The sequence below is a fragment of the Podarcis melisellensis genome, assembly GCF_964234715.1.
Source record: "Podarcis melisellensis genome assembly, chromosome: 13".
In the NCBI taxonomy this organism is placed as follows: Eukaryota; Metazoa; Chordata; class Lepidosauria; order Squamata; family Lacertidae; genus Podarcis; species Podarcis melisellensis.
Genome location: NC_138545.1, coordinates 26,869,243 through 26,894,159, shown reverse-complemented (window position 1 = coordinate 26,894,159; position 24,917 = coordinate 26,869,243). Strand labels below are relative to the sequence as shown.

Genomic DNA, 24,917 nt, shown 5'->3' with positions numbered 1-24,917 from the left:
TATATATTCATTTCCATCTATATAATTTTCTTTATTAAACATAGCAAGTGCTAACCTTTGGTAGGATTGTTCCTAAATAACATTATTAAAAGGCATCAAACTAGTAAAACAAAGCTTGTCCAAAAATAATTTAGTATCATTCAAGAGTAAGAATTTACAAAGTGTGTTCCTTCAGAGTGAAACATGTCAAAGGCTTCAAAAGAAAACAATCTGGTACTTACTGAACACTAGAAGGTCACACCCAGCTCTCTGTTCCTGATGCCCTAGTTGCACTAGAGATTTCTCAGCCACAGTTATAGAACATAGTGATCTTAGGCTGCTTTCAGTGTATTTGCCTCTTCACCATGTTTTATTATGTCAGATTCTTCCCTCTGGGAGCTGTGCTCCAAGACAGATCACAATGAATTATTCACTGATCAGGCAGATGTATTTATGTAGCTATTCAGTTATCCATTGTGATATTTCTATTAAGGTGACTTTAAAGCCCTTCATTCTTTGTTCTATGGGGCATATGGCTGTGCACACATAGAATTACAGAATTGTAGAGTTGGAAGGGACATAAGGGTCATCTAGCCCACCCCTTGCATGGGGTGAATGGGGTGGGGAGGGGTAGTACCTATGTTGGTACACACATGATTTTTCTTGGGTAGTTTGTTTCCCTTTGGTCATCACCCTCCACTCAGCTGTTACCTGTGGCTCCCAGAAGCTGTCTTCTGGGACAACTCCTGGAGTTCAGCTGGTGCCAAATGTATTGCTGTTTCATCTTGACTACATCAGTGAGGTTGAGAAGGGGTCTTGTCACCTGAGCAGCCCAGAACATCCATTCATTTCTGCCAATTCAGTGGTTTGATTGTCCTCTGAGACAGATTGATTCCAACAAATATACTGTAATGGGAAAACACTTTCTTGACCACATTGTATAACCTCCTGCAAACAAACAAGAATTAATGCTCAGTTCCCCATCATTTTCCAGGCACAAATCCGGGTTTTAAGTCTCTGTGTCCTTGGTTCCCTGCCCGCCATGCCAGCGCTTTCCCCATGAAATCCCACTCTTCCAGGCAGAATCAGGGCAAATGTCAATTTGGGTTTTCTGAGGTTTGACATTCACTCCAATTCAACTTTAAAGAGTGTTGTTTCACAAGGAAGCTCTGGAGGAGGTGATGTGGAGGCATTCAGAAAAGAAGCTTTAAATTGCAGACAATTTCTTTAAAGGGTGGGTGATACCTATCCTTGCCATAAACTTTGTAACAAGAAATCAGCATAAATTCTAAATAAACAGGTCATCAAGAACTGACCTTACTAGCAAACTGGACCACTAAAATCCTACTTTTTCTTCCAAGAGAGAGATGTTTTTGATTAGATAGATGATAGATATAGAGAGATAGATAGATGATGATGATAGATAGATAGATAGATAGATAGATAGATAGATAGATAGATAGATAGATAGTTGATAGATTTACATATTCTACCTTGGCAAGGCCTCTCCTTCTTCCGGAGGGGAGGTGTTGTGGACCGGACGCGATTCCAGCGTCACCCTCTCTCACCTGGCTGGCGCACCACGCCCCCCCCCGGGTGGCCACCCAACTGGGCGGCTTGGCGGGGGCATGGTTTGCTGTTTAAGTTACAGCTGCGCCAGTCATTCTGCCCATTTCTTCACCACAATTATACATTTTTGAAAGGGATACAGGGGTGATTTTCCTGAATGATTAAGACCATCCTTGGTTTCACCAATAAAGGTTGTAGTTACCACAATTTGGTGTACAAAACAAAGTTCGTAAAAGGTGCAGTGAAAGGAGGGCGGGGGGAGAAATTTTGATACCTTCCTTCCACTACTATCAGTCTGGGTGTAGGTCAGTTATACCAGAACTAGCAAGTTAGCTGCCCCTGCCCCATCTGCTTAATATACTCTGCAGCCAAATGGGTGATTTCAGAGGATGCAAAGCAGGTAATGAGGAAGGGAGACACAGAGGGCACCTAGCCTTCTTGGGTCTTTTCTGAGCCCAATGTAGCTTTCTCTTCTTTGGCAGACTCCAATCTTGTCACATGTAGAATGACTCCAAAATGTTGTAGACACATAAGTGAAAAATTCCCTTTGGGTCCAGCAGCAATACACACGATAATCCAGACAGTTATTTGGATGAAGTTTATTAAGAGCTAAGCAGATAGAGGACAAATGGTAGTTCAACAATAACAACAATAGAAATAAGCCCACAGGTTATCTAATGCCTTGCTATCATGGTATCATAGAATCGTAGAGTTGGAAGGGGCCCTGAGGGTCAACTGGTTCAACCTCCTGCGGGACGTATTTTACCGTAGCTACTTACAATCAGCCTTTGGGTCTCATTCTGTGCAAAGTAGCAGCATTGATTTCAGACCCTCCAACGTGTCTCCAATGAAAACAAGGACACCCTATTATTATTTTTATTGTTATTATAAATCCCCTGCCCATCTGACAGGGTTGCCCCTTCCACTCTGTGTGGCTTCGAATACATATAAAAACATAATAAAACATTAAACATTTTAAAAAACCTTCCCAATACAAGGCTGCACTAGCATCATAACCGGAAAAACTCATGCAATAAACCCCACCTCTGAATGCAGCTTGGCAGAAGTTCCCCAGAGTTTCAGGAAAAAAATCTTTCCCAGCCCTGCCTGAACTGAACATGGGACCTTTTGCAGACAAAGCTTGTGATTTACCCTTCGGCTCCAATGGTTGGGGATGAAGGGGCAGGAAGCTTTCTGACAGAGAATGACTTTCATATTAAGTTATATTAGGTTCCAAGCTTAATCGAGGATGATTCACACTTCCCCCAATAGTTTTCCATGCATTCCCCAATACAGTGGTACCTCTGGTTAAGTACTTAATTCATTCTGGAGGTCTGTACTTAACCTGAAACTGTTCTTAACCTGAAGCACCACTTTAGCTAATGGGACCTCCTGCTGCTGCCACACTGCTGGAGCACGATTTCTGTTCTCATGCTGAAGCAAAGTTCTTAACCCGAGGTACTATTTCTGGGTTGGCGGAGTCTGTAACCTGAAGTGTATGTAACCTGAAGTGTATGTAACCCGAGGTACCGCTGTACAAATTGTTTAGGAGGAATCTTCAACCCTCACTGAGATATCTTTTGGAGATTTCACTAGGAGGGAAGCACAATCTTTCCTCACACAAATTTATTTACTAGAAATTATCCCACTGTTTGAGTTGTTAGGTAGATACAGGCAAGGTCAAATGAATTAAATTCCTATTTAAATCAAGGATCATATATTAAAGCATAATTAACTTAATCCCATTAATTTTAAGGGAACCACAGGTCTACTAAATCATTCTGGATCCAAGCTAATGCTTTCAGAAATTAGGAGGTACAAGTCCCTACCTATTTTGGAACTCCCACAATATGTCACTTCATTTTTATCACCGAAAGGGTCTTCTATCCCAAATTCTTTTAAAGGCACCCTTTACCTCTTTATTCCTCAAGCTGTATATGAGGGGGTTCAAAATGGGACCGATAACTGTATAGAAAAGTGAGAGAAATTTGTCAGTGTTTGGTGAATAAGTGGAATTGGGCTTCAAATATGTAATACAAGCAGAACCATAGAACAAGGTCACCACAATGAGATGTGAAGAGCACGTGGAGAAGGTCTTCTTCCGGCCCTCTGAGGACGAGATCTTCAAAATGGTGGTTATAATGCCAGCATAAGACATCAAGATCAGGATAAAAGGAAAAGTCACAAAAATCATAGCCACCACAAAGACTGCAATTTCAACCCTTGAGGTGTCCCCACAAGCCAATTTCAGCAAAGGAGGGATGTCACAGACAAAGTGATTGATCACATTTGAGCCACAGTAAGAGACAGTAAACACCATGCTGGTGTGACCAAAGGACATCAGAAACCCACTTAGCCAAGATGCCACAGCTAAAGTAGTATAAACTTTTTGGCTCATCAGGACGGGGTAGTGTAAGGGCTTACAAATGGCAACATATCGATCATAGGCCATTGAGGCCAAGAGGAAACATTCTGATCCACCAAGGAAGAAATCAAAGTAGGTCTGCAGAGCACATCCGATGAAGGAGATGGATTTATTTCCAGAATGGAGGTTTGACAGCATCTTAGGGACATTGACTGATGTGTAGCAGATCTCCAGAAAAGACAGGTTTCTTAGGAAGAAATACATGGGAGTGTGGAGGGCAGAGTCAACCAGTGTCAGAAGAATGATGAGAAGGTTTCCTGCCAGAGTGATGATATAAAGCGCCAGGAAAGTGAAGAATAATGCACTTTGCAGGTTTGGATCATCAGAAAGACCCAGGAGGATAAACGTTGCTGGTGTTGTACTGTTTTGTAGAATGTGTTCTTTTCTGTTCTGCATCCTGGAAAAAGAACATAATGAACATGATTTTAGGATATGATTGGTCCTACAAAATCTTTTTATATAATGTATATGTGGAACTCTGTTATAAGAGTTCCTAGCAGATCAGGGAATGATCCAAAGTCACATAGCATATTTCTAAAACAAGTTTCTCAGGTCTGGTTCTAGCATTGCCTTCATATTATACCTTCTATGGATTATATTTAAGCTTTAATGAACTCCTTGAAGAATGAGTGGAATATAAGTAGATGACGTGTTTTTAACTATTGTTATCTCGTGTAAATTTTATATTATAAATAGGTGATCTAGCTACATCAGTTTTAAGCCCTATTGTTTTCAGTGCTGGAATAGAATAAAGTACTTAACTGAAATCAATAGGATTTAGAAGTGATCTTATAATAAATTATGCCTATAGCTTCCATGTCTTCTTAATATGGCGAAGTTTTATTTTAATCATCATTGAACGATTTCACTGAAAAGGCAATTGATATAATCATCATTTTCTTTATTAAAAACAGGATTTATAAGTGCCAACCTTTGGTAGGATTGTTCCTTAAGAAATGCATCAAACTTGAAAAATAATCATTGTCCAAGAAATAATTTAGTATCAATCATGAGGAGTGTAATAAGAGTGAAACATGCCAAAGCCTTCAAAAGAGAATAATCTCGTACTTACGGAATACCTGGAAGGTCACACCCAGCTCTCTGCTCTTGACTCACCAGTGGCACTCGTGATTTTTCAGCCACATTGATAGAAGGCAGGGATCTTAGGCTGCTTGCAACATATTTGCCTCTTCACCAGCCACAATGGCCATGTTTTATTCTCCCATATTCTTCCCTCTGGGAGCTGTGCTCCAAAACAGATCACAATGAATGACGGTTGCAGTGGCTACATGCGTTATTAAGGTTATTCAGGTATCCATTGTGACAGTCCTTTGCTCAAAGGCACATATGACTGTATGGACATGCAGAGGTCTCTGTACACATTTGCTGGTTTGCTGCATGTCACCACTTTAGTGCATGATTTGTTTGCTTCAATCCTTTATCCACCTACCTGAACGTGAGCCTTTTTGATCTCAAGGGAAATTACCTCTGAGCAGAAATGTACTGGAATGCACTGTTAGTGTTTCTTTTCCCCCCTTTGCTTAATATTGACTTATAATATTTGCTTTTAATTTTCGCATATCACTTTGAGTGATTCATACAAACAAAATGGAAGCCAGTAACAGCACTTGGATGTGAACCCAGCCCATTGTTAGGAGTGTTTCTTCCCTAATATCACATAGCGATATTTTGTTTTTCTTATTTTCAGCTCCTTTGTCTATTTCAACCAAACTGAAAGGAAATTTTCTTCTAATGTATCTAAATCATTTCATGCTACATGTCTTTAAATTGGGGAATGGTGAAGAAAAGAAAGCCACATTGGGCTCAGAGTACAGCCAGGAAGGTTAGGTCTTCCCTGCTCATTACCTACCTTGGGTCCTCCCTATCTGGGGGAAATCACCCCTATCTGGGGGCTGCGGGTGCTAAGCAAGTATGGTGACAGCTTACTTGATAGCTCTGTCCTGACTGGCCTATCCAGACTGGCAGTTGTGGAAGGAAGGGAATTAACGTTCTTCCCTGCTTCCATTGTACTTCTTACTGACTTTGCCTTATATATCACATTGGGCCAACTACACCCTTTCTTGGTGAAACCAAGCCTGGTCTAAGTCATTCATAAAAATCATTCCCTGTTGCTCTTTCAAAGAGTTATGATGACCAATGTAGTCATTATACACACATACATATAATCTCCCAGACATGGAGATTATAAGAAATATTTTTAAATAAGAAAGTAAGGATTTAGGTGGTTCAGCTTGCTTGTAAGGTCACTTCTAGATGACCTGTTTTTGGAAAATTCATTCTGACTTCTTTGTACAAAATTTGTGGCCAGGTTAGGCAACCTCAGCTATTTATTGAGTATTCATTCTGGACTGCTATATATATTGCCCATGATTGTACCCTATGGTTGTCACTTAGGTGCTGCCAGGATGCCAACTTGAATAAAATATTGAGGGGGGGGGCAGAAAAATCCTGCCCCACATCATTGATCACATGGCATGGCACACTCACACCATTTAAATGGCAATACCTATCAACATTTTTGGGGGGCCTCAAATATTTTATTGGGGAGGCTGAAGGGACCTTGCCCCCCATGAGCTGGCTGCTGAAATTTGGAATCCGAAGTCCACCAGTCCCTGGGGCAAGCCTTGATTCACTTTCCCAGATTGTCCTGATTCAGTTCAGGATTGTGGGTCTTTGCAGGCCGTATGCACAGACCTAATGAATAGCTGCTGATGTTTCTAAAAGGAGAGAAAAACTTTATAGGCAATTTAATATAGGATGTATTTTTTATGATTTAATTTATTTATTTAATAAAAGTTATACATTGCTTGATTGTAAAGACAAACTTCAAAGTCATTAACAAAGAGAATAAAATGATCAGGAAAAACAGTTAATATCAACTATTGAAAATATTCAAAAAATGAAATCAGCAGTAAACTAAGAACAGATAAGACATACATCAACACCCTAGATGTTTGGGTAGGCTTGTCTAAACAAAAATGTTTCTTAGCAGGCACAAAATAGATTACAGTCAAGGTGCCTGTCTCATGTCAACAGGCAGGAAGTTCCAAAGTGTTGGTGCTGCCACACTAAAATATCAATTTTGATCTTTTATTTAGGCCCTTTTGTTACTTTTGTGGCATGACTGCTGCTTCTGTGTAGGTCAGCTCCAACTGCAACTGTGTGTTTCTGTCATGTAATTCTACTCAATATTGATCCAGAGTAGATTCCAATGTATAGTTAGCAGAGTAACAACTTAAACATGTTGCAGGCTTCCCCAAAAATAGACAAGAGGCAATTGCAGAGCTTTACTACTACTGAAGGCAAATAAGCATAATGGTCACAAATTCAATACATTCAGGATTGGCCCTGTCCATAAGAAATCCAATTACAGCAGACTTAACTTAAACTTACAATAACTTATAAATGTAAACCTTAACACACTAAGCATACAGTGGTACCTCGGGTTAAGAACATAATTCATTCTGAAGATCCGTTCTTAACCTGAAACTGTTCTTAATCTGAGGTACCACTTTAGCTAATGGGGCCTCCTGCTGCTGCCGCACCGCCGCCACGTGATTTCTATTCTCATCCTAAAGCAAAGTTCTTAACACGAGGTAATGCTTCCAGTTTAGCAGAGTCTGTAACCTGAAGCGTCTGTAACCTGAAGCGTCTGTAACCCGAAGTACCACTGTACTATGTACAGTATAGAACACCACACCAGAAGGAAAAGAGATAGAAAGAGAAAGTGAAACCCAGGCTCCTTCGGGCCTTAGTTTTACATTCAGCATGACCTTGACAGAAGAGAACCAGTTCAAACCAGCTGTACTCAGCTTCTCTGAGGGAATAACCCAAATATCATGAAGTTTCTTTCACACAGAGAAGCTTCTAGAACCCTCTTGAACTAATTAGAATAGGAAAGATCTCTACACATTAAATCAATACTTTCTGCACTAAGAAATGCAGTCTCAACCTAGTGCAGGGATGAGGAGTCTGTTGTCCTTTGGAAGTTGTTGGACTGCAGTTGCCATCATTCCTAAGAGAGAGTGAGAGAGAGTGTGGTGTAGTGGTTAAGAGCAGTAGACTTGTAATCTGGTGAACCGGGTTCGATTACCCACTCCTCTGCATGCAGCTACTGGGTGACCTTGGGCTAGTCACACTTCTCTGAAGTCTCTCAGCCTCACTCACCTCACAGAGTTTTGTTGTGGGGGAGGAAGGGAAAGGAGAATGTTAGCCGCTTTGAGACTCCTTAAGGGGAGTGAAAGGCGGGGTATCAAATCCAAACGCCGCCGCCGCTGCTGCTGCTGCTGCTGCTGCTGCTTCTTCTTCTTCTTCTTCTTCTTCTTCTTCTTCTTCTTCTTCTTCTTCTTCTTCTTACCACCGAGGCCAACAGCAACCAGAGGACAAAAGATACCCTACCCCTGCTCTGGCATCACCAATTTCTGAAGGGATAAAGGACAATTGGGTCACAAGAATAACCTAGAGATTTGGACCTTAAGAGGTGCGTAGCCATTTCCAAAGAGATTGATTGTCTAATTAGTCAGACACCAAAATGAATGTTTCCCATGCCTACAAACTGTCTGCTTTTGGCTAACAAACTGCTCAGGGCATGTTTCATTTGTTTGTTCCTCAGGCTGTAGATAACAGGATTGAACATGGCTGGAGCCACAGTATAGGTGAGGGAGAGAAAGTTGTCTGTAGGAGCTGAATAACTAGAACTTGGCCTCAAGTATGTGAACATAGCTGTGCCAAAGAAGAGGACCACGGAGAGCAAATGTGAGGAGCACGTACCAAGAGCTTTTTGCCTACCATCTACTGCAGTGATTTTCATAATAGCTAGAAATATGAGAATGTAGGAGACCAGGATAAATATGAATGGTGTGATGAGAACCAGGAAGACAGTTAGAATTCTCTCCACCTCGTTTATGTAGGTAGTTGGGCAGTGCAATCTTACTAATGGGCGGATATCACAGAAGAAGTGATTGATGATACCTGGGCCACAGAAGGGGAGGGAAAATACCAACCATGTCTCCATAAGCGATATGGACAACCCACTGAGCCAGCATCCAGAAACCAACAGAAAGCAAGCCCTCTTGGTCATGAGCCTCATATAATGCAAAGGGTGGCAGATGGCCAGGTAGCGGTCATATGCCATAATAGCCAGGAGGTAACACACAGCAGCTCCAAGTAAAACATAGAAGAACAGCTGCATGGCACAGCCAAATAATGAGATAGTTTTTTTCTCTGACATTAGGTTCACCAGCATTTGAGGAAGAGTCACAGATGCATAGCAGATATCCAAAAGAGACAAATGTCTAAGGAAGAAGTACATGGGTGTATGCAGAGTGCGATTTGATATAGTGGCAGCAAAAACCAGCAGGTTCCCCATCATTATGAACAGGTAGATTAGCAGAAAGGCAGCAAAGAGCACAGACTGTAAATCATATCTGTGTGAGATTCCCAGGAGCACAAATTCAAATGTGGTGGTGCTTGTGTTCCTTTTTGTGGTTTCTTCTGCATGCTCCTCCTGCAAGGATTTTTAAAAAGCAACTGTGATATGTGAATTTCTGATATTAGGACCTGCAAAGGAAAATGTTTCAACCCGCCCTTAGTTTTGGAACAGGTTATTTTCCACCTTTGTGACAAAAGAGAAAGAGACAGCTATAGGGGTTAAAATGTTGGACTAGTAGTAGGCCATGAAGCTAACAGGGTGACCTTGTCTTGGTCATTTTCCCACAGCCTAAGGGACTACCACATTTTTCCATATAGAAGACACCCCCATGTATAAGACGACCCCTATTTTTGGGTGCCAAAATTTTGAAATCAATACTTTTTAGTTGTTGAACTTTTGGGAGGATATCACAAAAAGATCCCCTGATCAATCTACCACCCTGGCTGATGGAAGTGGTATCATATTTCAGCATCACTAAGATATGCATTTTTATGCACACTTTCTTTACACATTTATTATTATTATTTTGCTTCAGAATTATTTTTCAAATTTCAGAGAATTGCAAAGGATACCTGCATTTTGGTTTGTGATTGTTCTCTCCCCCATCCATACCGAGCAGATGTAAAACTGAAACAGATTGTAAATAAGGCTGTTCCATCTATCTATAAGTGTAGGGCTTTTATAGAAAATATATTCTCTGAAAGCCATGGATATAAGGGTCAGAATATTTTCAGTCTTTGCAAGAGAGATCAGAAGTTTCCTCACTTGCATGCATTATATTGTCTGGCACTTTAGTTTACCTCTAACCCAACTGTATAAAGAAAAGCTAGAGTCCATGGAAGTTAACAAATTCTCTCTCTCTCGTAAGAGACAAGTGGATCCATAAAAGTAAAATTCTGTATACCTGGGAAGAACTCCCATTGAACTAAATAGAATTTAGTTCTGAGTAAAGATATCACATGACTGGCTAAAACACTGTTGGATTTAGTACCAAAAGAGCAGGCACAGAGTTATGTTGCACACCTCCCTCATTAAACCATTGGAACATTGATTGGAAGGTCCATCATTCAGCAGCAGAGCATTGGCTTCCCATGAAGATGCTCTCAGATTCAATCCCTGGGATCACCAGGTAGGACTGGGAAGAAATAATATTGAGCTAGATGAAGCTTACTTACTTTACTTTATCAAACCTTTATTAGGCATTATGGAAATAAAACCTTAAAAGAGAAAATAACATATAAAAGCCTTGAAATATATATAAAAAAGGCAGCAGTTTGCTAAGTACATATATATATATACATATAGAGTCAGTGGTTTTCCTTGTTAACCTGCTCCTTGGAGGACTGCTGCCAAAAACTCGGCTACCCCCGCCGTTACCCTTTGGTCAACGTCGGATAGGTAGAATCCCACACATTCACCTTGCTGCGGTTCCAGACCACCCAAAAGAGGGGACAGCACGCGTTGACGGAGCGTACTGTACAATGGGCAATGAAGGAGAATATGCTCTACAGTGTCCGGGACATTCATTGAGCATCTGCAGAGTCTCTTGTTTCTAGGAATGTTTTGATATCTTCCCCTGACAAATGCTGAGGGAAAAACATTCAAGCGGGCCAGCATAAAAGCCCTACGTTGGGCTGGGATTATTAGTTTAGTGACGTAATTGGCTCTGCTATCTAAGATATTTAATTCATAGAATATGGGGGAGCAAATTTTGTTTACAGCTGCCATAATATTTTGTCTCTCGACATCCTTTAGTCTAGTTAGGATATTATGGGAAATATATTGCTCATTAGAATTGTACAGGGACTCCAGCTCGACGCCTAAAGATTCAATCTTTTTTTCGAGGTGCTGATACCATCTTGATTTATAGGAGTCTTTGAGCAAATCAGCGAGCAGACTTGATGGAGGGCAGCGGAAGTGGCAGCGTAACCAATACTTTATTGAGGTGGACCATGCCCAATATTCCATTGTGTGTATGCCTATTTCTGCACACATTGTTTCATATTTGATCATAGCTGGGAGTCCAAGAATACGTCTCAGAAAGCTAGAGTGAATCTTTTTTAAATCATTGTTATATGCTTGGACCCATAGCGGGATTCCATAGAATATCTGGGATTGCACTTTTGTTTGAAATATCTGATTTGCCGCAGGAATAAATTGATTACCTTTCTGATAATGAAAACGGGCAACTGCTGATGAGATGCACTTTGCCTGTTTTATGGCATTTGTGCGATGGGTTGCCCACCCTAAATTGCTCTGGAATACGATTCCCAGATACCTATAGATTTTCACTTGTTGGATTTCTTGCCCTCTTATTTTCCAGTGCTAGATGAAGCACTGATATGACTTACTATAAGGCAACTTACTGTGTTCCTTTTTTCATATTTTAGAGAAAATGTTTTGCATTCTGTCATAGATCATGAATTGTATCTAGCACACTGTGCTAATTCTAATATAAGGTTCATCACTTGGCATTTCCAGTTAAAATGCCTGGGCAGCAATTGATGGGAAATAGACCTCTTTCACTGTTACTTCCGAGTGACAGAGTTAGGCTGATTTGATGGGTATATTGCCCAAAGCGGTAAGTTGTAAAGTATAAAAAAACTAATAGGTTTGCCAGTTGTCTGAGCTTGGCTTGTTCCTGTGCCTGTTACAGTCTCTGACAGCTGTTTACTCTGCACAAATCACAAGTTTAAAAAGTATTAGCCTTTGAATTACAAGAACATATTTGCCTGGCCAAAACTATTATGCAAGTAGAAAGTTATCATTGCAAGCATCCAAATAGGGGTGGAGAAGAAATTTGGTTGAGCTCTCATTATAATGCAAAACCATGCAATTTACACTCCCCAAGAAAGTGTGTGAACCAAAAGGCACCCCTACATCCAAATATTATATCAGTAATATTGCAATTAATAGTTGTAGATATCCAGGCAACAAGTTGCAGTTTTAGAAATAATAATTCCACACTTACCTGTGGAAAGCCAAACATAATGTGAATGTTGTAAGCGAATTCTGGAAGCTCCTGCAGTCTAAACAGTTATGATTAGAATGGTAGTTAATTGATTTCTGTAACCTGCTTAGATTGTTTCCAGCAATATATAGAAGAAAGAAAAGAACTGGAAGCAACAGTATGCTCATTTGAATAGCAAATCATCTTGACACATTCCAATTAATTCCCAGCTAGGGCATTAGAGCCTTGATTCATGAAAGGAGCGCTGAAGTCCTCAGAAACTTTCATAACTAACACATTTGTACATATGCTTTTACAGTTTTATCTGCCCATTTTTCTATTTAAGCTTTTACACCACTGTTCAGCCCCAATCGCAGAGCAGTCTTCTTCTTCTTCTTCTTCTTCTTCTTCTTCTTCTTCTTCTTCTTCTTCTTCTTCTTCTTCTTCTTCTTCTTCTATAGCACCTGTCACCAGGTTTATAATTACAAAAATGCAACACAAAACAAAAAAAGGTTGGGCATGGAAAAGCAAACTCATCAAGTATCAGTTCTTAAAGTTGTCAAGTCCTTATAAGGACCAGCTAGAATGGAAACAGTTTGGGGAGGGGGGGCAAAAGATGCTGGTCCCTCATCAGAGCTAATGTGGTAGCTCTGCTACCAAATACTCCCTCTTCTGCAGCCTGATGGAATGATAGTCACTTAGTGTCAATTGAGGAAGAGGAAAAGTCAGAGGTAGCTTAGTCTCTCAGCAAAGCCAATTGAGTGACCTTTCTTCTCTTCTCTCCTGTTACAGGGATGCCAACTGGATTTCCTGGGCCTGGTACACTGTCTCCAACACCATGGCAATCTATTGGCAGAAACTGCAGTTTATGAACCTATATTAACTTAATCTAGCCTACCTCAAAGGTTTAAGGGTGGGTTAGAACAACATAAAAATCGTGATTAAAAACAGTTTTAAAAATAAATTACAGTTACAGGAATAGGGTGAATCCCAGTACTTTGTTTTCTACAAAAAATGTTTAGCTGCACTTCTCATTTTCACTCAAGAAAATCACCATTTTATAGTTCAAATCGGGAAAAATAAATACAGCAAATGGACAAAAGTACAAAGATTCACAAATGCTTAAGGGTATGTGTACCCTTGCATTCCTTCAGAAAAAAAAAACCCACTGGTGAATCCCATTACAATGACAGAAGTGGCAGACAGACAATAATGTACCCAGGTTTGATGTCCTGAATGGAACAGCAAGATACAAATATGTAATTTAGAGTAGTCCCCTTGCTTTAACGGCAACATTTCATAGTCCGGACATTTAAATCAAAATACCAAAATCCAGAAGAGGAAGAAGAAGTAGCAGTTTTCCAACTCTTGCCATTGTAACTTGTGCAAGTGTACAGTGTTTGCTGATTCATTTTGTAGTTCGTATTTTTGTTTATGGTTACATTATATTAATAAGTAAGAGACGATGGCAAGCAGACCAGTAGTGGCTGGGTGGGTGACATTGAAAACCTGCTCAATTACAATAGCACTGTTTTTTCAATGTAGCAAAGGAGACTTATTTATTTCAAAGAAATTACTTTTCAATAAAGTATACCCACACCTGCCAGTTGTGTTTTATTCTGCCAAGACAGCACATCTGGGGAGTGAATGAAATAACAGGGACATGGAGGGAAGTGTCTTAAACTAAAAGACTAAAACTAGCCTATCTGAGCTTCTCTTTAAGCTGCAAAGGGTTGGCACTCTGCTGTACTCACAAATGTGAGGAAGGAAGGATAATATCTAATATATACTCTCCTAACATTTAATCACACCCCAACAAATTGGTCCTAAGGTTCCCTCCTTTTCCCACCTACTCCACACTACTGGGACTATTTTGATTGACAACTTAAGGAGTGTGACTGACTCCTACCCAGGTGCAAAAGTGGAACAAGGTGGGTGCGGTGGATGTGGCCCGGCCCGGGTGTCATCCCTGAGGGGGTTGACATCACCGCCCCACCACTCGGGACACTTGTGGTGGGCGGCACACACCTCCGGGACACTCGCCCCACCCCCCTGGGACATTCACCCTGCCCCCCTGGGACACTCACCCCCCAAGATGTCCATCTCACCCCCATAGGTGGCTAGCCCTGCCCCCCGGGTACACGCCGCTCTGGGTGCCAGAGCAGCTAGCTCTGCCTCTGCCTAGGTGAGGAAGTGAAAAGTAAAATTGTAGGGTATTCTTGGGTTCAGGACACCTTTTAGGAATATGTCAGAACTTTATTGGGAATGGTGGACAGTGGGTTCTGGGTGTACATGTTGAGTTTTTCATCCAAGGCTTCCATAGCAAGGAGGGAGTCATTTCCTCTAGAACCTCTGCTGCATGCACAGGGGCCTGAGGGCTGTTTCTCTGCCAGAGTTAAATTATATCCCCCCCTGTCTATACTTTCTGAATTTGCTTAATTTATTGGCACTTCATCAATTTTTGTTATATTTCAAAAAATATAACCTTCATCCCAAAGTTTGGTCCCATGAGTCATCTTTATGGCTTTTCAGTTGTTATGCACATTAACTGCTCAAATTAGATTCCCCTTATGAGAACTTAGCATCTGTTAAGAAACAGTTATAGTCATAGAACAATTCTCTTAAATCAGTCACACAATTGGCCCATCTAGTTCAGAATTGACACCAGCTCTCTGGGTTTTCAAACATGAATCTTTCCCAAACCCACCCATTTGAGACAGCAAGGAATGTACCTGGGGGCTTCTGCACACAAAGCACTGAACCCCGGGCCTTCCCCATATAAAATACAACAGAAAACAACACTGCCAACACATCTACTGTTATCTCTATAGACAAGAAACAATTCACCAGTGGCCTGTTCTGTAGAGTGCTTCGTCCCCATTGGCATGCTTTCAGTCTGCCCGTATGTATAACTAATCTCTTCTTAACCACCAGAGTCTGCAGGGGAAACCTCCATAGAATCGCCATGCATTGTCTGATATAGCGGTGTTTCATGAGTAGAAGCATTTGCTTCAGGCACCTGGCACATATATTTGTTCTCATCTCAGAGGTAAGTCTTTCTTTTGAAATGCTGACTTAACCTCATTGTGGTTGTTTCTTTCACAAGACAAAAGCACACTGATATGAGGAGGAATGAAGAGTACTTGACTTGATCACCTGGATCAAATGACGAAAAAGCATGCCTTTCACAAGTATTTTAAAAAACTTTATCCTATATATTTCAATGATGTCCCCAGAACAGTTTATAAGAACTGAGGGGAAAACTGTAGGGATTGCCAGTAGAGAAGGATGAGTGAACTTTTGTCCCCCCAGATGTTGAACTTCAATTCCTATCAGCCCTGAACAACATAGTGAGTGGTCAGGGATGATGGAAGCAGTAGTACAACAACATCCAGACCACTGCAAGTTCCCCATCTCTGTGTTAAGGTGATCTATATAATTATAAATGAACTGAATTGTCTGCAAAGTAATTTTTGTTTTTCCATTTCCTTTTTTTAGATGACTTATATTCTGGAATATAAACTGGTAAATCATACCCTGACACCTGATTTCATTTTCATTGAATTCTCCAATAGCTCTGGAACACAAGTGTTATTCTGTGTTGGGTTCCTTGCTATGTATACTCTGACACTTTTGGGAAATGGCCTAATTATCACCCTCACCCTGGTTGACTCAGCCCTTCACACGCCCATGTATTTCTTCTTAAGGAACTTGTCCTTCTTAGAGATCTGCTATACCTCAGTGACCCTCCCCAAGATGGTGGTCAATTTTGTGTCTGAGTCCAAAAGCATCTCCTTTGCTGGTTGTGCTGCTCAGATGTATTTTCTTCTCTCGCTTGGAACAGTTGAGTGCTATCTGTTGGCTGCCATGGCCTATGACCGCTATATGGCCATCTGTTCCCCACTGCACTATCCACTGATTATGAATCAAAAAGCTTGTGCTCAGATGACAGTTGCCTCCTGGCTATGTGACATTGTGATGCCTCTTGGCAACGTAGTTTGGATATTCACCTTGCCCTACTGTGGTCCCAATAAGATTAACCACTTCTTCTGTGATGTGCCACCAGTGCTGAAGATGGCTTGCACTGACACCACAAGGAATGAGATGTCAATTCTTGCATTCAGTGTGCTAATCACATTATCTCCGTTCCTGCTGGTGCTGGTTTCCTACATTCGAATCCTTTTCACTGTACTGAACATGCCATCAGCTGAAAGTAGGCACAAAGCCTTCTCTACTTGCTCATCACATCTCATAGTAGTTACCTTGTTCTACGGTTCTGCCAGTGCCATGTACCTGCGTCCCAAATCCAGTCACATTGAGGACATAGACAGGCTGGTTGCTCTATTCTATTCCATTGTTACACCCATGCTGAATCCTATGATCTATAGTCTGAGGAACAAGGAAGTGAAAGATGCCCTCTGGAGGTTGAGAGGGAAGAACATGCTTCTCTGTAAACTCGGTAAATATATTTGTTGGAAAAGAAGTTGTAAAAAATGAATAATTCATATTTCATTTTGTTTTATTTTGCTTTTGTTTCTCAGGGACCCCTACAATAGGTTATTCAAGACTATTTATGCTAATTTCAAAAGGAAGATCCTGTTTCCACTTATAGAGGCACATCAGCTCTTTTTCTAAAATGTGCCCTGACCTACTTCCCAGATCTACTTTTTCTTCCTGGTCCTTCACATATTTTAATTCTCTGCACAATATTTCTATTTGCTTGAGTGTATATTTAATGTAGCGCAATGTAGTACATATTTAATGTCAGAAGAACCTCTAAACATAGGACCTACTCTGAGGTCTGTTGCTGTCAGGTGATGAGTGGTTAGTCCTAATTAATTGTCAGGATTGAATTAAGATTGTCTAGGTTTCTTTAAATTATATATATATATATACACACACACACACACACACATATATTAGTTGGGAACATAGGTGTTGTGAGTAAAGCAACAACACTTGAAATAGGTTACCTTAACCAATGGGGGCCTATAGACAGAAATGAAACCTTCCTTCTCACTGATTCCTTCTCTTCTAGGAACTAATGCTGGTAAAGTGGATTACTTCATTTCATGCTTTTATTTCCTTCTTGCTTATTCTCCAAGTTTAGTGAGTCCAAGCCAGGTACAGTATGAGTTAACATGTACTAGTGTTAGCTCCCTCTTGGTAACATGTAAAATCTATACTTACTATAGAATGGCTTTGTTTTCTTTGAGTAATAAACCTCAAGTGTTCTTTATTCTTTCAACCAACAGTCTTACCAGACTAGTTCTTTCTGCACACTGCTTCAATATGTTTACCAAACTCCAGCAACAGGAAGCTCCCTTACCTTGAGTGAGACCATTAGTCTGTTTAGCTCACTGACTAGCAGTGACTCTCCAAGGTTTCAGGTAGGAATCCTTCCCAGCCCTACCTGAAGATGCCAGTGATTAAACCTAAGAGCTTCCACTTTACCACTAAACTGCAGCCCTTTCCCATAATAGCTAAAATTCAGCAAACCAGTACAATGTCAATCTGCAACTTTACACATTTGTCAATAGCAATTCTGCTGCACTTTAAGCATTAGAACTTCACTTTTCATAAATGAATATAATTAGTTTTATAGACATTAGCTGGGTAGTACCAATTTACATCCCAGAGGGTATGACTCTGATAATTTAGTTTGCTCACATGGGAATCCTAAAAGATCTCATTTAATGGTTGTAGTCAAACAAACCCTTTCAGTTAAACTGCCCTCCAGAAAGACAGTTTCCTCATGATATGGACCAAATACTGTGCAGGTAAAAATGGTCAACTTTCAAGAAATAATATCATAAATTCTCCTACATTTTTAAGAAGTCCCTTGGTGACTAGTCAGTTTGCATTTTGGAAATACTGTCATTTTAAATAAAGCCCCTGGGGCATATTAAAACCTCATAATTACACTTCATGAATAGATGGGCTTTTGAGTAAATCAAACAATATAATTCCATTGGGGATTTTTCCCCAAAAATGTATTTCTTCATTTTGAACTCAAAATGAGATGTATCAGTGATGTAGAACAATTTCTTAACCCTAACAAAATCAAAGGGGCTTCAAATTTCCCATTAATTACTATTATGGAAGGTTCCTATAAAGTTAATTATCCCAAATACATGGTATCACAGTTGGTTTGCAAACCTATTACTTGAATACTACACATGTTGCCATGATATGAGGAATGGTTGCAGTTGAAATTTTGTCTCTTTCACACACCATATCAAGAAAACAGTCAATTGCTCAATTTCAGTTTGTAGGACTGTACTAGCAAGCAGTCAGGGCCATCGATATCATGCGTGATGTAAGACATGGCATGTCGCCATCACCCTCTCAGGCTGTTGACTCTGGCCATGGATGAGATCCAGGCACTCTTGGAGGAAACTGATTTTCATCATCTGAAGCCCTTCTTCTTGTGCCCCTCCATGAGACGTCTGGAGGGTGGCAACCTGAGAATGGGCCGTTTCTGTGTTGGCTCCACATTTGAGGAATGTTCTCCTCAGGGAGGCTCACCTGGAATCTTCATTGCGTATATTTAAGTGTCAGGAGAAATTGGGTCCTCCCTTAAAGAGGGCACGTATTGTGGTAAGACCTGGAAAACCAACACCTTGTGTTGTGGGTGGGTATGATTGGTCAGCCACAACACCCGATTGGTAGGTCCCTTGAAGCTGGGTGAAATCTGGCCAATGGGCTGCAGTCCAAATGGATCAAGGGACCTTTACATACCCATGCACGTGACCCAGAGTTTCCTCTTTCGGCGCATGCATTCGGAACACCCGCCCACCTCTCCCTACTTTTAGGGCTTTGCGCTTGACCTTGCTATGCCATCGTGTGTTGTCTGTCATTGGGACAGGGGCACGGCAAGATTTTTCCCCACTTGGCTGATTGGCTGTTGCCATTTTGGTTTTGCCTGCCACATAGCAAATCGTCACAACTTGTAAGGTTGTGGATAGGCTCTGGTTCAGGTGATAGGGATAGGAGAAAGCTCTCGCCATCCCTATGTGAAGGGTATTCCATTAAAGGAATCCAGGGACTCGATGGTTTGGTCAACCCCTGAGAGGAGGTTGTGCCCGTGCCTGAGTCCAGGGGGACATTTGGGTGGTGGAGATGCGTGTTCCTGGCTTTCCGCTTATCCAGGTGTTCACCTTTGGCTGACCTATGCTGGAAACCTGGGTCAGTGCTACCTGCATGGCAGGGAGCTACTCGAACCAGAGTCTATGCAACCAGTCACTTTCTGTAATCAATAAAGTTGTGGCCCAAATTCTGCCAAAAACCAAAAGCAAAATTTGAGTCAAGTGTGAATTCTTTTTCTCCCATGCCTTTGGCTAATTAAATAATCTATGGACTTTTAAACTGTGTGTGTATGGGTGTATGTGTTATGTATTTTTGTGTTTTCTACTGTAAACCACCCTGTGATCCTTGAATGAAGAGCAATATATAAATTTAATAAATGGATAATAAATAAATGCTGGTCTTTTAGGTGAGAAAATGCTAGGTGTTAAAGATGTTGAAAATTAAATGATAAGATGCAAGTAAAAAAAAAGGAGAAAATTGGAATTCAGAATGGGGGTGGGGGAAGTCCACATTGCATTTGGTATGTTGGAAATGCATTGAATATTTGGGAAATTATAAATATAAAAACTTGAAAATAAAATTTATTAAAAAAAGAAAAGAAAATGTTAATTGTCTGGGATCTCTTGAAACACCAGGCCCATAATAAAATAACAAGCATTCACACTTTATAATGTGGGTGCCCTTTGTGGGATCACGCACGGTGCTACAGTTCCCAGGGAACTTACTAGTATAGAGGGGGCTGGCTTGCCTCTCAGTGTTATTATTTGGAGCTTCACGCCCAGCCTCAGTAATCAAGTTTCTTGCTGGGAGGCGGGACCAGCCCCATTTATAAATAGGGGGTGGAGCCGAGAATAGCCAGGCAGTTGGCTCTGGAGATTCTCCCTCCCTACCCTCCCTTTGTTTAACATTTTCTTGTTTGCATGTTAACTTTTTCTTCCTGTTTAGTGGGTGCTGCTATGGTCTTTGACTGGTTGCTGTTGAAGGACCAGGAATAAATTTTCCTGCATTGGTAGCAATTGGTCACAACTTTGGCGATTATGGCCTTGGGCGGAATCCGTTAGTCTTTTATTTCCTATATGGTGTGTGTGTGTGAAGTGGTGACTCACCCCCCCCTGCAGCGGCGATTCCAGGGTCCCCCTCTTAAAGGGGTTATATAATGGGTGTCACTGGCCATAAACCGAAAGGCTGTCAGTGAACTACCCTTTGTGTGGGGATATGGGCTGGGCTGCCTGCTACACATACGCCTTGCAGTGCACCCCATATCCCATTTACCCTGATGTTCCCCAGTTCCCCCAGCTGGGGGGCTGGGAGGGGTACACGCCCAAGGCCTAAGACAAGGTTTTCCTACATTCGGAAGTTTAATAAAGTTGTGGCCTAATTTTTAATTCCATAACATTGTCAGGAAGACCAAAATTTCAAGAAAATATGGGGAAATTTTATATTATATTTAGGAGATCACTGTAAAGAACTGAACTTTTTAGCAGGACTGGCTACTTAATAAATTTTGACATTTTGAAATACAGTGGTACCTCCGGTTAAGTACTTAATTTGTTCCGGAGGTCCGTTCTTAACCTGAAACTGTTCTTAACCTGAAGCACCACTTTAGCTAATGGGGCCTCCTGCTGCAGCCGGGCCGCCAGAGCACGATTCCTGTTCTCATCCTGAAGCAAAGTTCTTAATCTGAAGCATTATTTCTGGGTTAGCAGAGTCTGTAACCTGAAGCATATGTAACCTAAAGCATATGTAACCTGAAGCGTATGTAACCCGAGGGACCACTGTATCACTTGACCATATAACACAGGTCCTGAAAGAACTACATTGGCTCCCGATACATTTCCGAGCACAATTTAAAGTGTTGGTGCTGACCTAAATGGCCTCGTCACAGTATTCCTGAAGGAGCATCTCTACTCCCATTGTTCATCCCAGACACTAAGGTCCAGCTCCGAGGGCCTTCTGGTGGTTCCCTCACTGTGATAAGTGAGGTTACAGGGAACCAGGCAGAGGGCCTTCTCGGAAGAGGCACCCGCCCTGTGGAACGCCCTCCCGTCAGATGTCAAGGAAATAAGCAACTATCTGACTTTTACAAGACATCTGAAGGCTGCCCTGTTAGGGAAGGTTTTAATGTCTGGTGTTTTATTATGTTTTATATAAGCCGTAGTCCACAGTTTAATCTGGGGACTGGTTCCTATATTATCTGGTGCCTGATGTCAGCAGCAAGCATGAATCTGTGACAGCTGGCTTGCATGGATTGTTTTATTTGTATTAATTCTTTCCAAGACAGTGTCACAGGCCATGCTATTATGCAGATTGTGAATTGTTGGTTTGGAAGGATGTCTACAGGAATGGGGAAGTGAGGGAGATCACCTTGCCCCCCCCCAGCTAGTTGTTGCCCAGTAGCATGTGAAGTTGGTGGAAAGCACTTTTTCACCCACAGAGTAGCTATTTTGAATATGTTTGCATACTCAATGCGTGGTGCGTGTGCACTTTCCCCCCAGCTGGATAAATGGGTCTTTACCATGAAGGCCCGTATTTTGCATATTTTGCTTTCCTGCTTTTAACTGTATTTAATTACATTATGTGTAAATTGCCTTGAGATGGTGGTTTAGTTGGTGGTTCATAAATTAATGGCAAAAATAATACAGTAATTATAATAAATACAGAGACAGACATGTCAATGTGATGTGTGAATCACACACAGAGAGAGGTGGTGAACGAGAAGGAGAAAGGGTGTGAATGTGTGGCATGTGAGAAATGTAGTGATGTGTGTTGACAGGCTCAGGCAGAGTTCTCATGCAGCTTCAACAAGCTTCTTTTCTCCTGCTAAATCTATTGATTAAAGATCCTCCTTTCCCTTTTTAATCCAGTTCTCAAATCTAGCTATACATTGTCTTGGTGATACCATGGTTTATAAATTTCCAATGCCTACTCATTGACCTTGATATTTGATAATGGGCTGCATATTTGGGAGTTGTTGCTTGATCATAGCAGTCCCATTTCACATTTGGATCCTATTAACTTTAAACTTAGGGGACACACACTAAAAGGTGCTTGTGCCAAAAATATGTTTTCTTTCCTAGAATGGCAGAAGTGGGGAAATCACATTATATTATCAGACATGACAATTCCTAGGATGAATGAAACCCATATTCTGCCAGGCTCTAGACAAGCCTCTTTAATTGCTGCTCTTGCTTTTGGCCCTTATTATCCAAATCACATGCAGGTATTATTTCTCTTAAGATATAACAAGTACATATTTTTCAAGAAATGCTCAGAGGATACAAAATAGAGTACTTGCAATTACCAAGGACTAGGGAATAGAGACCAAACCTATGTTAGACTGGTTTCTATCAATTCATGTCTTTTGGTTATTGGGCTTGGGTAGATTTGCAAATTGGCCTTAATTATCCAAATCACATGCAAGTATTATTTCTCTTAAGATATAACAAGTACGTGTTCTTCAAGAATTGCTCAGAGGATACACAATAGAGTACCTGCAATTAGCCAGAGGACTGTAATGGGAAAATTCTCCTAGGAATTCCAGTGGCCAATAAAAAAATAAATCACGTGCATTGTGAAGGATGCCATAAATATGCCACTTATTCAACACCAGGACTAGGGAGCAGGGAACAAGATGTCTATGTTAGACTGATTTCTGCCAACTCATTTTTTTGTTGTTCTTTTTGGGTGTGGGCAGATCTGCAAATTAGTCATTGGAATCAGGCTCTTGCAATCACAGAGATTCTAAGCCTGTGCTGAAGTTAGATTTGCACACAGAATGGTGGCATTAGTAATTTTGGAGATATAAATAGATCAACTGAATTTAGATTTGCATTGATAATGCTGATATTCATAATTGTGTTGTTGCTGCTGCTACCTCACATAGCATGCAAGGCTCAAGATGTTCAGTGTAGAAAGTGGCGTTCCAGACCGATTCATCCCAGGTTTTATCAACGTGGAGATTTCACCTATGGAGCCATCGATTTCCAGAGTGCCGTTTCTCTGTCTCCAATTACCTTGAACAGACATCCTGATTGGGAACAAGTACCTAAAGTGTTTGTATAAGGAATCATTTCTCCTTCCTACTTTGTCTCTGTTATGTTACAACATTCTGCAGCAGAAAATAAAGAGACTGAGCTTTGGTTCTTTGCAACCCTGATTTTAAAAGAGAAACTTTGAACAGACTAGGGAGAGGTAGTGGAATGTCCACAGGAATCTTAAGTTTTCAGCCTCCAGACAATGACATGCTACTTTGTGCAATAGGAAAATCAATTAATAAATTAAAGGCATTTTATTTTCCACCTCCCCACATACAAATAGCCACTGAATATGTACTGGGGCTTTGGAAATGTCACCTGACTTTTATAGCATTTCCATCCCCTTTCCATTTTTATCTCTCTCCATCACCATGCTGTCTTCCAAAGCAGGAGTCTCATGCTGTGGAAGAGTGATGGACAGCAGTACCCATTTAAGTTATGATATTGAATTCTGCTTCACAAACCAAGCTATTATTCCCACCAAATAAAGGGTCTAAACAGCTGAGCTTTATTTTGAATTTTCATCTTTCGATCTGCTTATGAATCAGATTTTTGTCTGATTTATTTGGAAATTATTTCAGTTTGGTAATTTTTGATGTATTTTATTTGTTCATCATGACTTAACCAGAATGCTGGTGCTTTGAGCCCACCCAGAGATGCCTGTGGAGTAGATTACACATGAGGTTTCTGTAGGATTCTGTACTGTAAGCTGCCTTGAGCATGATTTTAACTAGGGAAAGGCATACACATAAAATGATGGTGGTGATATTGATATGGTAGCTTTGCCTTACTCTTGTGTAAGAACACAATATATAGTAATGAAGCAAAATAACTAATTTTTTTGGGGGGGGACCACTCATATGCACAATAAACTGGATGAGAGCAGGGCAGTGTGAATTAAGCTGAGGTAAAGATACACCACATCCAAGCTACGTTCAGCAGCAGAGCTGCTGCTGCTTCTTGGACTAAGCCTGGTCTGAGGTGGATTTTGGGGTCTCTGATTTCATGGGCACCCTCAGCCTCTCACCTTCCATTCTACTTCATTGCTGCAGCACACACTCCGGCTCCATGTGCAGTACAACTGAACCTGTTGAGATGCCCCAAACCTGCCTCTAGGCTTGCCAGGTAATGTAATTTAGTGGACTATCCTAACTAGCCCCCACTTTGATTCTGCCCTCATACCTCTAGAATGACGATTTCTTCAGCTTCAGCTCAGCAACCCTCAGCTCAGCCAGCTTCGACTCAGCCACCTCAGCCAAGGCTCAGCTAGGATGAGCCAGCTGAGACTGGAAGCAGCCCTCTGACTCACAGATCTGTATTCTAAGATGCTCATCCAAGGGGATCTTGCAAAAGGATTGCTATTTTAGAAAATAACAGCTTCAAAAAGAGCAGAATATACTTGTGACACAATATGCAACT

At 41.1% G+C, this 24,917-nt stretch overlaps 2 protein-coding genes across 2 annotated transcripts in view; both read right to left on the bottom strand.

Annotated features, from left to right (window-relative positions):
* The window catches only part of LOC309355513 (olfactory receptor 10A2-like), a gene marked incomplete at its 3' end in the record, with an annotated part of 49,601 nt that overhangs the window by 17,957 nt on the left and 6,727 nt on the right, over window positions 1-24,917 (bottom strand). The gene's annotated exons all lie outside the window — the stretch shown is intronic.
* LOC309356129 (olfactory receptor 10A7-like) lies at window positions 3,416-22,990 on the bottom strand (the record flags this gene model as incomplete). The annotated part of the gene is made up of 2 exons (XM_081887308.1): window positions 22,956-22,990; window positions 3,416-4,370 (listed from the first exon to the last, which is right to left on the bottom strand). Exon 2 carries the CDS (start codon window positions 4,367-4,369, stop codon window positions 3,416-3,418), a length of 954 nt encoding a protein of 317 aa, XP_081743434.1. The 5' UTR covers window position 4,370; window positions 22,956-22,990.